The sequence below is a fragment of the Drosophila teissieri genome, chromosome 2L, assembly GCF_016746235.2.
Source record: "Drosophila teissieri strain GT53w chromosome 2L, Prin_Dtei_1.1, whole genome shotgun sequence".
Classification (NCBI taxonomy): domain Eukaryota; kingdom Metazoa; phylum Arthropoda; class Insecta; order Diptera; family Drosophilidae; genus Drosophila; species Drosophila teissieri.
This window is the reverse complement of record NC_053029.1, coordinates 10,041,358-10,054,407: the sequence shown is the minus strand read 5'-3', so window position 1 is coordinate 10,054,407 and position 13,050 is coordinate 10,041,358. Positions and strand designations below refer to the sequence as shown.

General features: G+C 38.0%; 5 protein-coding genes across 10 annotated transcripts; 2 read left to right on the top strand and 3 right to left on the bottom strand.

Annotated features, from left to right (window-relative positions):
• Window positions 1-62: 62 nt before the first annotated feature.
• LOC122611587 (probable transcriptional regulatory protein Tlet_1011) lies at window positions 63-1,104 on the top strand. Its single transcript, XM_043784774.1, has 4 exons — window positions 63-519; window positions 576-750; window positions 817-912; window positions 969-1,104. Exons 1-4 carry the CDS (start codon window positions 86-88, stop codon window positions 1,077-1,079), a joined length of 816 nt encoding a protein of 271 aa, XP_043640709.1. The 5' UTR covers window positions 63-85; the 3' UTR covers window positions 1,080-1,104.
• A 293-nt stretch (window positions 1,105-1,397) lies between these two features.
• LOC122611586 (acylglycerol kinase, mitochondrial) lies at window positions 1,398-2,876 on the top strand. Its single transcript, XM_043784773.1, has 3 exons — window positions 1,398-1,558; window positions 1,619-1,739; window positions 1,794-2,876. The coding sequence occupies exons 1-3, from the start codon at window positions 1,461-1,463 to the stop codon at window positions 2,799-2,801; spliced, it is 1,227 nt and encodes a 408-aa protein (XP_043640708.1). The 5' UTR covers window positions 1,398-1,460; the 3' UTR covers window positions 2,802-2,876.
• LOC122611588 (protein trunk) lies at window positions 2,847-3,653 on the bottom strand. Its single transcript, XM_043784775.1, has one exon. It carries the CDS (start codon window positions 3,558-3,560, stop codon window positions 2,847-2,849), a length of 714 nt encoding a protein of 237 aa, XP_043640710.1. The 5' UTR covers window positions 3,561-3,653.
• A 346-nt stretch (window positions 3,654-3,999) lies between these two features.
• LOC122611583 (lysine-specific demethylase 6A) lies at window positions 4,000-10,231 on the bottom strand. 6 transcript variants are annotated; one of them, XM_043784765.1, is made up of 15 exons: window positions 10,090-10,231; window positions 9,691-10,037; window positions 9,197-9,308; window positions 7,766-7,941; window positions 7,325-7,453; window positions 7,034-7,259; window positions 6,788-6,968; window positions 6,467-6,727; window positions 6,277-6,409; window positions 5,508-6,211; window positions 5,311-5,450; window positions 4,813-5,232; window positions 4,514-4,723; window positions 4,319-4,445; window positions 4,000-4,255 (listed from the first exon to the last, which is right to left on the bottom strand). In XM_043784765.1, exons 1-15 carry the CDS (start codon window positions 10,137-10,139, stop codon window positions 4,061-4,063), a joined length of 3,411 nt encoding a protein of 1,136 aa, XP_043640700.1. In that variant the 5' UTR covers window positions 10,140-10,231; the 3' UTR covers window positions 4,000-4,060. The 6 variants fall into 6 exon arrangements, with proteins under 6 accessions (XP_043640700.1, XP_043640702.1, XP_043640701.1 ...); XM_043784767.1 differs by having other exon boundaries at window positions 5,311-5,435; XM_043784766.1 differs by having other exon boundaries at window positions 6,467-6,724.
• A 161-nt stretch (window positions 10,232-10,392) lies between these two features.
• Window positions 10,393-12,311, bottom strand: LOC122626030. Its single transcript, XM_043806134.1, has 6 exons — window positions 11,804-12,311; window positions 11,480-11,744; window positions 11,123-11,176; window positions 10,971-11,021; window positions 10,833-10,886; window positions 10,393-10,715 (listed from the first exon to the last, which is right to left on the bottom strand). The coding sequence occupies exons 1-6, from the start codon at window positions 12,251-12,253 to the stop codon at window positions 10,576-10,578; spliced, it is 1,014 nt and encodes a 337-aa protein (XP_043662069.1). The 5' UTR covers window positions 12,254-12,311; the 3' UTR covers window positions 10,393-10,575.
• Between the last annotated feature and the right edge of the window lie 739 nt (window positions 12,312-13,050).

Genomic DNA, 13,050 nt, shown 5'->3' with positions numbered 1-13,050 from the left:
TCACCTTTATAGTTGCAAGTATTTCTTAAACCTTCTGCTTCGGTCACACTGGTCCACTTTTTAGATCACAACACTAGAACTTGAAATGTTACGAAATGTGTGCACATTTTCCACGCATTTTGGAAAATGTATTTTCCAAGCCCATCAACCGGTTCGCGGAATGGCGGGCCATTCAAAATGGGCCAACATCAAGCACACTAAAGCACTGAAGGATGGTGCCCGAGCGGCCCTGTTTGCGAAAATTTCGAGGCAAATTCGAATGGCCATTCAGGAGGGCAACTCCGCGGATCCGGCAATTAATTCCCTTTTACGGACGGAAATAGAGAGAGCCCTCAAGCAAAACATGCCCAGCGGCACCATACAAAACACACTAAACAAATTCAAGACCAGCAAAGTGCAACTCAAAAAGTACCGGCTCGACATCAAGTACAAAAGAAACGTATACCTCATATGCATATTCTATACCGACAACTTTTCTGGCGTTAAGATGGATGCAACACCGATGATCAAAAAGGCCGGGTAATATCGCGATTTTCAACATTTTGTTGGAATTAATATATTTCTAATGTTTCAAGAGGGGAGTTCGTGGATGTTGGCAACCTGTTCGAGGACTTTGGATTGATAGAAACTCGCTATGATACCGCCAAACTTCTCAACGGACCCAGTTTGGAGGATAAAGCCACTAATGATGCTATAGAGCTTGGTGCCGAAGAGATCGAAATAGTTGACAATGCCGATGGTTCTGTCAATGTATGTTGGTTTTACTAATATTTAATTTATATACAACAAAATATGTATTTTCCTACATTCTTACAGTTTCTGTGCAGTCCAGTGGTTTTAACTAGCTTAAGTAGAAACTTGGAAAAGGCTGGATACACCGTGGAAAACAGTGAACACATATTTTCACCAATGGTAAAGCGGCATCATACATTAAATTTTTGTGAAATTAAATACGAATTATCTTTCAGAATGTAGTGCAATTATCACCCGCAGACCAAAAGGCATATGACGTGTTTTTAGAAAAACTAAGAAACATCCCAGGCTTAGAGGATATCTATGATAATGTTGAACAATTATAGCTTGTTGAATAAAACGTTGAAGATTTTTATAATGAGTTTTAACTCTTCAAGACGAAATATATTAAAAATTTAATTGAAAATGCCAGTGCGATGTGTTTATGTATGCTGTTATTTATTAATTCATTTTCAAAGTAAGCGTTATTCGTATGAATAGATCTTAGTGCCTGAATAAAAAAATAATTTATTTTATAACCGATTTATATACACTGTTAAGTAACAGAGTGTGTCATGTTCGATGTTCCTGTTGCAATGCCATACGTTTCTGCCATGTTAAAGCTTATGTAAACTTGCTGGAATACCCTTATCGAACTGAAATCCAGCTGTTTGTGTGAATTCAAACCAATACATGTGGAATCAAAATCATTGGTCTAAATAAGAAATATGAATTATTTAAGAGTTATACGGAATAATTGGAAGAAATGCACGTTCGGAGCGGCAGTGTCTATTTATGCGCTGCAAGCGCTAAAGACGCATATCGAGTATGCATTCAGAAAACAGTGAAAACTCGACGAAACTTTAACCTCTTATTTGCTCTCCAGGATTGAACAACATATGCGGGAATTCGCTTCCAACATCCAAACCAATTGGGTGTCGGATCGTCCCAAGAAGGTACTGGTGGTTATGAATCCCGTGGCCAACAAGAAGAGATCGGAGAAGTTCGTAAGTAGCTGGCACACAGCTGACCAAGTTCTTAACCCAGCCTTAGATTTTCAGTTCAAGAACTACTGCGAACCGGTTTTGCATTTAGCTGGATATTCCGTGGAGGTCCTTCGGACGAATCACATTGGTCATGCCAAAACCTACGTGGAAGAGCTAGCAACACTACCCGATGCTATTGTGGTTGCCGGCGGCGACGGTACGTCATCGGAGGTGGTCACTGGTCTGATGCGTAGGCGCGGCAATCTCTGCCCGATCACCATTCTTCCGCTGGGACGTTCCGTGCAATCCGCATCAAAGCGCATCAATATCTTTGGAGTCAAGGACGTCGACTATGTAAAAAGCCTCTCCAAAGCCCTGGAACCCATGCTCAAGGATGAGAGCCAGTACCAAAGCGTGATCCGCTACGATGTGATCAACGAAGACGATGGCAGCGACAGCCAGTTGAAGCCCATATTCGGCCTTAATGGTCTATCCTGGGGTGTGCTGGAGGACATCAATGCGGCAAAGGATAAGTACTGGTACTTTGGACCGCTGCGGCACTACGCTTCCGCTGCTTCAAAGTCCTTTGCTGACAACTGGAGCCTTAAAACCGAATATGTGTACACACCGCCGTGTCCTGGCTGCGTTGACTGTGCTGCTTCCGTTCAGCGCCAGGAAGTCGGCCAGCCCGCTGGTCTGTTCACAAGAGGCTTCATAAAGTACCAGAAGAATCCGGCAGAAACCAAGAGGCCGCTTATCAAAAATGACAATTGCAGCAAGAAGTTCGAGGGAAGCGCTGAAGCCAGTCAGATAAACATCAATTGTGTTCAGAACAAGGATAACTTTGCGGAGTTGGAGAGTCAGTTTATAAGTTCCTTGCAGCCGGGATGGCAGTTCATCAAGCAAATACCTGAAGTGACATGCAGCAACATTTTGCCAAGCCTGGTGGTTAAGAGCAGGACTATTCAACTGCATCCGGATGGTGAAATGGCCGAGAAGTTTTACTCCATCGACGGCGAGGAGTACGATGCAAGACCCATTAAGGTATCTGTTGTTCCCAATGCTATTAAAGTTTTTTGTTGACATTTTAAACGTGTATATTAATTAAATCTTGATTAAATGGCGCTACTAGTATAGCATAACACATTCACAGCAAAAGTTAACCGCTATTTCTTCCCAAATCCAGAGCTGCGTATAATCATTCTCAAACTTCTCAGCGGTGATCAAAATCAATTTATCGTTTATTCGAATGCATGAGCCAGTTTTACGGCGCAGAACTTTTATTGTAAATGATTTTGGCTTGCAATTAAAGTGATCATACCAACATTTTCTGGCAATACACTCGATGGAACGGATATAGCGTGGAAAGTAATTTAAGCCTAAGTCAATCCAGTTGATCTTCGACGAGCATTCCCACGGCCGCTGCTTAAAGCCATCGATCCTTGGATGTCCCACTCGATCCATAAAGGCGCTCCTTGTGCGAAGGCTCTTGCTCCTCGGTTGCTCCTTCTTCTCCAACAAAGCAAAGTGGTTGGTCTCCCAGGCGGGGAAGTGGCTAACTGAAATCGTATCACTATCGGCATAGAATGGCAGCTCGTACGACGACCGCTTGTAACCCAGATGGTAGCTCTTCTCCTCGGGCTCGCCCGGCGGATCGATGCTCATGTAGCGCGGATTGAATGCCTGCCCGAGAATTTTGGACAGTGACTGCGTGGAAAGCTCGGCGCAGTAATCAGCATCATCTTGAGACGATCCAAGAACTGCAAACAATGTAAGCACAATGACCAGCCAGTGCAGTTCACTTTGTGGTTTCATATTTTGGCACAGTACTCGCAAAAACATGGCTGGCTTAAAACAGGGCTACACCAATAAAAGCAACTGGTTTATCGTGATTACAGTAGTTATCGTTACTCTCTACACTGGAACTTATTCGGGGATCATACGACAAATAATAAAAACAAATTTTATAAAAAAAGAATTTAATTTCAGTGTCATTTGAAAAGATTATAAATTAAATTTATTTATATCAATGTAACTAAAACGCATTCTAAACTTTGGATAAATTTAATGTATATATTAACCTAAAAAAGATGTGTCTAAATAGTTTAAGTCATAAGCTTTGAATATATAATGATTATCATAAGGTAAGTTTCGCTATCAAAGTGGGATCCATAATTATCGAACATAATAGCCGAAAAAACAGCTCTGATGGCTTTATGCGAAGAACCCCATCTCTATATTCGTACCGTAATGTTTTATCAAAACAATAGGGAGCATATTGTACGGTGTAAAATATACATATATTAAATCTGCATTACTTAAAATGATTCATCGTATTACAACTACTGAGTGTATGCTAGTCCTTGGGTTCTGTGTAAAGTAAACGAATCGTACACGCGTTGCAGCTCAGACAGGCGATACTCCTCGAGGCAAACGATACCCTGGAGCGATGGAGATAGCTTCAGGGCGCACGAAAGGCAGTGGACCACGTGTCGTTTCTCCTGCTCCTTGATGAACAGCACATTGAAAACTTCAACCTGCAAGCGCACATATGATTTAATGATAATAATATGAATATATTAATAATACTATTTAAATACCTCGCATTGTCCGCAGTAATGGGATGCTTCGTTCTTGCCGCGTCCATTGAAACGTATTTCCACACCTTTCGATTTGACATACTCTTGTATGTGTAATACGTTTTTCAGCGTTTGCAGCAAACACATTCTGAAAATATAAAATTTTATATGCCTTATAGTATCTGCAAAAGATGTCACTATTGTTTGCGTACTCACTTTATCAGCTCGAAAAGTTTGGTATCGGACACTTTAATATTCCTTGCAAGATTCCAGCTTAAATGCACCATCGGAACAATGCTCTTGAAAGCCTGCACTTTATTCCACTCATATCGCTCGATGGCAAGAGAATACTGGCGGGCAGTTAAAGGTCCAACGTTCCACGCAATGTTGTTGCACCATCCGATCGACTGAACCCAGTGCACGCATCTAAATGTCAGACAAACAGGAATTGTTAGTTCGATTGTAAGTGCAAAAATAACGTTAATTTTTACATGATCAATCAAAATATTGCTTACCCGGCATTCACCCAAACCAAGTCTCCGGGTTTTTGTATAAATCTATAAACTGGTATATTCTCCTTGTATAAATCTTCCAGGACGGGCCACCACGAGCCGTGCAAATAGCTGATGTTGTTCTTCTCGCACAGATTGTGAACGCCGCCCCAGTAGGCATCCGGGACGGCAAACCATTCACAGTCTCCGGGACCGATGTTGATGTTGATTGAGCAGAAGTTGTTGTTCTCTTGGTGGCCAGGCGTCCTACTTCCGGGTACCTTCATGTACAGCTGAACGGTGTTCATGCCCAATATGACGTGGCCCACGTGAGAAAGCATATTGGCAGCAGATATAACTCGCGCAAAGGCTGGCAGTTTTTGTAGCTCTGTAAGTTGTGGCTTCCATTTCTTTTCATCGGAGAGGTCCACGTTGGTCCCGAACCTGAAATAAGCCAAAGTATTTAACTTAAGTGCATCTAGTTCGTTATGCAGACGTCAATGGGCTCTGAGCTTCAAGTACCTCAACATTTTGCTGTTAATTTTGTGTTTTTTACGCTTTAGAACAATGTTTGAATTGGATACCGAGTCCTTCGAGTCTGAGTCCGACATTGCTTGTGAGCCAGGGAAACCTTTATCGCTTTCATCCTGCGGTAAAATAAGCTACACGATAAAATAAACTGTATTCATGTTAAAGAGGAAGCACCCAACGAACATTACCTTCAAGCTGTCTTGAAAACTGGAGGCCTGATATTGGGCATATTTGGCTATTGTTGTGTGAGAACGATGAGAAATGCATGCCCAGACTCTCTTGCCCTGCGAAGTGTCCCAATTTTCATCGGGAGACTGGTGAACTTGTGTCCGGACCTCAACACTATGGTCCGGGTTGGCTTCCACTAACGTTTTGGTCGAAAAGAGACCGAGATCTAGCTTCAAAGCGCCCGCCAAACCGCGTACAACGGCAATCGGATGTTTCAGGCAAAACTCCTGTAACTGGGGGCTGAACGCGTTCTTCTTATTTTCTAAATGAACCGAGGGTGTGGGTGGCAGGAGTTGATCTCGCGTAAGTTTCTGCGGTGGGCAATCAGGCGGAGATGGCGGGGGCGCATTTACTTGCAAAATGGTGCAGTGCACGGGCGGTTCGTCGATTGGCAGCAGCTTCACAGCTGCCATCAACTGCTTTGAGTCCATTTGTATTTTGAACGTGGTTGATAGGTCGGCGTTGTCAGCACCAATATAATCGTGCCTCGAGTCCTCATTGTTACTAAGTGCATCGTGGCTTAAACGTTCGAGCTTAATAGACTCATTCTGTTTATAAATATCATTCGAGATTTCGTCAAAGGTGTCTACAACACTTTGCTCCGAGTTTTTGTTGCTCTCCGGCATGGCGTTGAAGTTTCGCTGGTTTAAAGATTCCGAAATGTCTATTTTGAATGTTAGAATGTGAATTAAAACTTTAATATACATTAATTTTAACTTGGTCACGTACCTTTTAGATTTGGCCCAGATGTCTGACCGTTGTTTTGTGTTAATTCATGTTGGCCTGGGCCATCTTCCTTAATACGTTTCGAAGGTATGGGACTTTGGCTGAGTTGGCTATGCGGATAAGGTGGTGGCGGTCCCTGTTAACAAACATGGTTTGGATAATTGTCCTCTGATTGGTCTAAGTTTGAATTCACCTGTACTGGACTTTGCTTTGTGACCTGTCTTGGTAGCATCTGCGCAGTTTGTTGTTGGCGAGAGTTCATTTCTAATGATATTGGCAGGTTCCAAGCTTCTTCGATTGAACACAGCTGGCGGCGCTTCGATGTAATACTCGGCAATGGTGCTTGACTGAGCTGGCCCTCCAAGAAAGTGATTCTCTGAGACAGGCCTTTAGACAGTCCTATTGAGTCCTTTTTTATACGTATTACTTGTTTTTTTCGAATTAATGAAGACTTCTTTAAGCAAAAACGTATGTTACATATATGAAATATCTACACAATACACTAATACACTACCTGGAATGATATTTGTTTGGTTGCATTTAAGTAGCAAGCATAGGCATCTCGTAATTGACCACAGCTTTCGTAAAGTATACCCAGATTGGTCCACGCGGCCTTATGGTCTTTATCCAATTGCACAGCACATATGTAAGCTTGAAGGGCATCCGTGGGTTGATTTTGTTGCTGATATAAGACGCTATAAATGCATGTATAGAATTAGGAAACAAAGGTATAAAGCAAAAACATTCATCGTTATTTTACCCGATTGAGCACCAAGTATCAGCATTCCCCTCACTTTTTTCCACCGAGTTGCGGTATGCTAGGAAAGCATCGTGGACCTTATTGATGCCGGCGTAACACCTTCCTAGTAAATATAATGATTGTCCACTCTTTGGGTCAGCTTCAATTGATTTTTGTAGAAAATTTAATGCGTTTGCTTCACGTTCCTTTTTTTCGCCTAGGCATTCTACGCAATGGTACATCCATCCTAAACAAAGTCAATGAAAAGTTAAAGATTAAAATTAAAGTTTAAAATATCCTTTTCTTGCTCACCTAATTGTCGATAAACATCTGCTTTAAGCTCCAAAGAGATGTTTTTCTCATTTAGAAGAAATTCGTAGCCATCCTTTGCCGCCTTGTGCTTGTTTTGAACTTCATACAAGTGTGCGATTTGAAATTTTACTGCAAAGTATTAATAAAGAATTTAAGTATTTGCATAAATGTAAAGACACGGAGTGAATGTACTTTAAATTATTAAAATTCTGAATGAATCACAGAAGATTGAAATAATTGTATTACCCGATGATGCAATGTATGAATACTCTTTAGATATAAGATTTATATAGTACGACAATAATACGACCATTTTGAGATAGGAAACAATAAGTAAAGAACTGAAAAATCTTTTCAGACAACAGTCTAAATTTAAATTTATATGAAACTGATATGCAAAAATGTATAATTATCTGATAAGATTTACTTAGTGATACTTACCCTGAAGTTCTGAAAAGGTCGAAGGATATGTGTAAAGCAGCGCCAATTGCAAATGTTTTTGGGCAATATGAAACTCCCCGCAATGTTTTAGCATAAGACCTAGACGCAAATGGACCTCATTTGCACATGTAAAATTGGGACTTAGGTATAAAAGCTCCTGAAACGATTTGATGGCCCTGGAAAAAATAGTAAATAAATTAATGAAGTAATTTTATTTTATTTTAAAATGATAACAATTGTTTACAGTGAGCGGTGTTTACATAAGTGCATACATAAGTATGTGCATGCAGTCACGTACACTCATGCACGCATTAATACATACATACATATACATAACCATTTGAACAAACAAATTTTTGTAATGTACTTAATTTAACTAGAACTGTAATGATTAGTGTATAAAAGCGAACTTTAATGTTAATCTGCTGCTAAAATGTGAACGAAAATCGCAGGCTTTGTTTATAAATAACGAAAGAACTTGCAGCCGTCGAGTCGGCAGACATGTCTGTGTGCACTCAAAAAAACGAGACAGACGGTTTCATGGCATTTTATTACATAGAATTGAACAGAGAATCATTGAATTTTTGCGGCGGACGCGGTTTGCCTAAATGTTAGCACTCGAACATATTGAATTTAAACAAAGAACACATTTTAACCCCGCAAATCAAATAACGACCTTAAAGGGGGGCACACATTGCATTTCGTACACAGACACAAGCACACACACGCACTGCGTACATACATACATGCATGTAATGAGAATTTATGTATTTTTATAACAGAATTTGCAAAAACAAACAAAGGAATACAATAAAAATCTTCATATTTATATTAGTTTTTGGCCATATTTCATTGGTATAACGAATATTATTGTAAGTATTAATGTTTACAGTCATTTGTTTTTTTTTTTTTAGAACCCAGACAACGGTGAAAAGATCCAGAACTAACCAATACACGCCATTTTTTTAATGGAAAAAATCTCTGCAGTCTTAATATTAATTCGTTGTGAATTGTTTATAAATATATATATACTATAAGTGGCAGTGTTGTTTCGTGTAGAATCTATTTAGTAAACAATTTAATATCAATACAATAGGGATGTGATAGGCGCGATAACGTGATTGAATGGGAACGATATGAAATCGAAACGTGTACATCGATAACAGTTATCGACTATTTTAAATAATAAATGGATATGCTTCCATTGCACATGCATCTACGTATCGAAAAATCATATCAAATTCGTATTAAGGCATAACAATTAAATTGTTTGGATTTTTAATTGTTAATGAATTTTAGAAATAAAAAATTATTTATGTATTTTTAAAATAGTGCAGTACACAAAAATGTATGTATGTGCCTTACATGAAGATATTTCTCATAAACAACACATTTAAGGTGCTTAAATATGAAAATAATTAGTAAACTTACCATTTAAAGCACCGTAGCTTAAAATAAGCAACGCCTATTCCGTAAATAAATGCATGGTTTGTCCAGTAATTGTTTTCTCGAAAACGTAAGTACTTTTGGTACGCTGATAGGGCTGCAAAAAATAGAGTAGATTTATACAATTTTACAAGCAATGCGATTCTTTCTCGAACTTTCGTAATGGGTTAAAGCTCAGTTAGCTCAGTCATGGGGTATTCTATAACAATATTCTTGAGCTTGGAAACACTTAAAGAAATGGGAACTACACTTTATTTACTCTATGTATTACATAAGCAAATATAAATGGATATGCACGCCCGCCTAAGCTCGATCTCGAAATAATTAAACTATATACAAAATATTTTGCCAGAACTTCGATATGTTAATCAACGCCATTATTATCAAATATATGATTTTGAGGAAATAGGCATCCGATAGATGACATTGGCACAGTCTACGGATTGTATCTGGACAAGTGCATCTTTATGCTTATTTACCTTCAGAGTATTCGCCGAGTAGAAGATGCAGGTGGCCAAGTTTACAAAGAGCGTTAACGTAATTGTCATCTTGGGGTTTTTCTTCAATGATGGACTCCCTTTCATTAGCATCTTTATCGAATGGTTTGGTCTCGTCATTGTTTTGTGACGATGTGTTTTCCATATGTTCACCTGCTTCAGTTGAGGGTTCAAACTTTTGTATAGCATTTTTGTTATCACTGAAGTTCTTCGATTCATGCACCTGACCATTTGCAATGTAGTTTTGAAAGTTCGTAATGGTCTGCTGAACGAGATTCCTTATTTCCGCATTTTTCGAATTGGACAAGTCCAAAAAGCCGTAGTACCGACTGAAACGTAAATATTATTAAACAGGACTCGGGCGATTAGCATTAATCGTACCTATCTAGCTCTCGGATCAGGCAATCATCCTCGAAGGAAAGTTGCCCCATTTTTAAGCTAACTGTTTTCAGAACTGCTGGGCTTCAGAAGCGTGGGCAATAATACAGCTTAGTTTTAAAATCTTTTTTTATTTATATTTTTAGTTTAGAGATGGCACTAAAATATTCATAGAGATGAGCAATGCTTGCAATCGTCTACGTGTCACGCATTCTTTCGATGTAAGTTTCTCACTGCAAAATTGTTAACGGAACTGGAACGATTGGAAATTTGTGGGAAACTAAAAACAAAAGATGTTTTTATGCATCAGCTGATAAGATGATTTGGTAATTGAAACACTTTATTATTCAAAAAATCAATACAGATGCTATTTACATTTTATGTTTTAAATATTTAATTCTTAATTCTGCATATTTGTTATTTTGCAGATATACATTTGGGTTATTGAAAATTATCTTATTAAAGTTTTCAAAATAAACGGAAAAATTGTTAGGAAAAGACAAAATTTATTTTGTGAGTTTTCGCTAGAAGTATGTTAAATATAAATATCCATGCACAAACTCCTTTGGCTTTAAAAGTGGTTGCTCCGTTTTTAAGGAATTCTTTCTTACTTTCGATGTTTTCGTTTACTGCAAGAGAAGTACAATTATGGGTAATATGGTATTAATATTGGAATATTGGATTAAAAGTATCTTATTTGAGGAGTCAAATCACTATTAATTTGTCATAAAAAGGAATAAACATACATGGGTCCTGTGTGTTTATCAAATCCTCTTGCACGCTTTCCACGTTTACAGCATCTGAAAGGAAAAACTCATTTATAATATAGAAAACCCTTTTTAAAAGCAAAAATGAATTCAACAATTTAGTATTCATGTTCTAACCAGTTTCTAAATTTGTCAAATCTTCTACATCAGTTTCATAGTCATCTTTTACTGAAATAAAATAATTCAAATTTAAGTTAAAGAAAAAATATTTTTATTGTTTTAAGTAAGTAAATATTTATGGGTTTTGGATAACAAATCCTAATACTTACTGGGATTTGTTGGGTCAGGAAAATACACCGCATCAGGTTCAATGAATTCCTCAACTGAAAATCATTATTGAAAATGTTAGTAAATACATTTGATATTTGTTTGATTGTTGATAAATACATAGGTTAAAATAACCCTTTTTCCCAAAAGAAAAGCGGTATAATTTGTAGACCTCAAAATTCTAGTTAAAAGTGGATCTTTTAAGCTTTATCAGAGAAATATTCTTATCAAAATGCAGTTAATCTTTCTCGGGAAAGCAGTGGAAAGATTCTACGTACTATTTGTTTCTTTTAATCCCAAACGATAAACTACTTTTGACAACAGAATAAATATAGTGAATAACTTTTTGTTTACACTACCTATTTCGGCGGTTTTTCTTTGGCGATAAGGTAGAGATGCACTGTAGTTGTTATTTTGAATGTCCGCAATCTCTGCATTCTGTATTATTGTATATATCCAACTTAAATATGGGTTTAATTGTGTAAACCTGTTTGGGTTCCGAACTTCAAGATTAGATTCCCGTTTGTTTTTCGATGGCAGGCTATTGGAAATGATTCCAACTAAATTACTATCATGAATAACGCCATAGCCCGGATATATATTTTCTCCAGAATTTTTCCAAGCCTGTAGTAGGAATAATATATTTATTTAAGATTTCTGTAAAAATTGATATAGTTACTTACGTAAGATTCCACGCCCTCCTGCAATGGAGAATCGGTTAGATCGTAGTCAGCCACTAATACCCATTCAATATCGTTTCGCTCAGAAAGAGGTAGTTGCGTACTGAGGCTTAGGATCGCTACATCATTGTCCAACGATGAGAAATTAAAACCTGGATAGATGTCTATGCCACCAACAAGGTATATCAACTCGTTCAAATCTTCGCCTTTAAAGGATACTGCCAGCTCATCAGCTTTTAACAATTCCCTTCCATTTACGAACTCGCTAGCACTCAATAAACACGATGCTGATGTTAAAACCAGACGGCTCTGAATGATGTTCCCATAGCAGTGGCCGTCGATCAAATCTCCTATAGAAGTCCTTTTGCGCAAAAGGACTTGGTAGGAAGGACGAAAGTACTCATTTTGCACAAACGGGAAAAAGCACAAGATAATCAGAGCTACCGAAATCATAGTATCTTTGGATACGTAGGCGGGAGAACCTTGACTGTCTTCACGGCTTCCCTAAACGTTTAAGATAGTAAGCAGCCTCAGATGCACAGCACAGATATGGCTTATCTTTTTATATAATTTGCTTAAGTACAGAGGAACCCGCATTCCTGCGTTTTAAATTGCCTGCGATAATTCAGCATAAACAGGTGTGCAAAATAACACTTTTATATAAAGTGTAACTGAGGAAGTACTCAAAACATTAATCTTATAATGATAATAACCCGCACGAGGATGACCAAATTTTGGTATCTTATTTCGCAAGTTTTATTGCTTCACTGTTGTTCTTCTTGCTTTATAAAATGAATGAAAAATTTAGGAGGGCAGCTCACTAAACTAAATCTTTTAAGGGTGGACGGGTTTTTAGCTATATTTTAAATAATAGAAACAAAAAAGTAATACAAATGGAATATTTCTTAGCGAACGATTTAAAAAGATTCTTTCACCTCGCAGTTCAACAAACGGTTTTATATTTTTTTTTATTGTTTTAATAGGAGATAGAACAATTAATATAAGCAGTAATATTTATTTTCTTGCTTACACAATCTTAGACTGCAATTTGTTTGCGAACGCAGCTGACAGTGCAGTAAGCTCATTATTTATGTTTTCAAATGAACTGCCGCAGAAATGTATAAATAAGTAGCGCATTATTTGATAACAAATAAGAAAAAGTAGCTGAGTATTTCGACTTTGATGTACCCAGCTCTCTTGATCACAAGTAATCCAAGTAACCTAAGTAATGCAATACAAGAGTTTCTAAA

What these genes read in the sequence shown, in the direction of transcription:
- LOC122626030 (XM_043806134.1), bottom strand. Translation starts at nt 12,253, where the DNA reads ATGATTTCGGTAGCTCTGATTATCTTGTGCTTTTTCCCGTTTGTGCAA. An exon ending in TCCTGACCCAACAAATCCCA is followed by an intron (nt 11,022 to 11,122) that starts GTAAGTATTAGG and finishes ATTTTATTTCAG; the next exon opens with TAAAAGATGACTATGAAACT. An exon ending in TTTGACAAATTTAGAAACTG is followed by an intron (nt 10,887 to 10,970) that starts GTTAGAACATGA and finishes TTTTCCTTTCAG; the next exon opens with ATGCTGTAAACGTGGAAAGC.
- LOC122611588 (XM_043784775.1), bottom strand. Translation starts at nt 3,560, where the DNA reads ATGTTTTTGCGAGTACTGTGCCAAAATATGAAACCACAAAGTGAACTG.
- LOC122611583 (XM_043784765.1), bottom strand. Translation starts at nt 10,139, where the DNA reads ATGGGGCAACTTTCCTTCGAGGATGATTGCCTGATCCGAGAGCTAGAT. An exon ending in GACCTTTTCAGAACTTCAGG is followed by an intron (nt 7,454 to 7,765) that starts GTAAGTATCACT and finishes AATACTTTGCAG; the next exon opens with TAAAATTTCAAATCGCACAC. An exon ending in ATTAACAGCAAAATGTTGAG is followed by an intron (nt 5,233 to 5,310) that starts GTACTTGAAGCT and finishes GGCTTATTTCAG; the next exon opens with GTTCGGGACCAACGTGGACC.
- LOC122611586 (XM_043784773.1), top strand. Translation starts at nt 1,461, where the DNA reads ATGAATTATTTAAGAGTTATACGGAATAATTGGAAGAAATGCACGTTC. An exon ending in GCGCTAAAGACGCATATCGA is followed by an intron (nt 1,559 to 1,618) that starts GTATGCATTCAG and finishes TTTGCTCTCCAG; the next exon opens with GATTGAACAACATATGCGGG. An exon ending in AGAAGAGATCGGAGAAGTTC is followed by an intron (nt 1,740 to 1,793) that starts GTAAGTAGCTGG and finishes TTAGATTTTCAG; the next exon opens with TTCAAGAACTACTGCGAACC.
- LOC122611587 (XM_043784774.1), top strand. Translation starts at nt 86, where the DNA reads ATGTTACGAAATGTGTGCACATTTTCCACGCATTTTGGAAAATGTATT. An exon ending in CCGATGATCAAAAAGGCCGG is followed by an intron (nt 520 to 575) that starts GTAATATCGCGA and finishes TAATGTTTCAAG; the next exon opens with AGGGGAGTTCGTGGATGTTG. An exon ending in ATGCCGATGGTTCTGTCAAT is followed by an intron (nt 751 to 816) that starts GTATGTTGGTTT and finishes ACATTCTTACAG; the next exon opens with TTTCTGTGCAGTCCAGTGGT.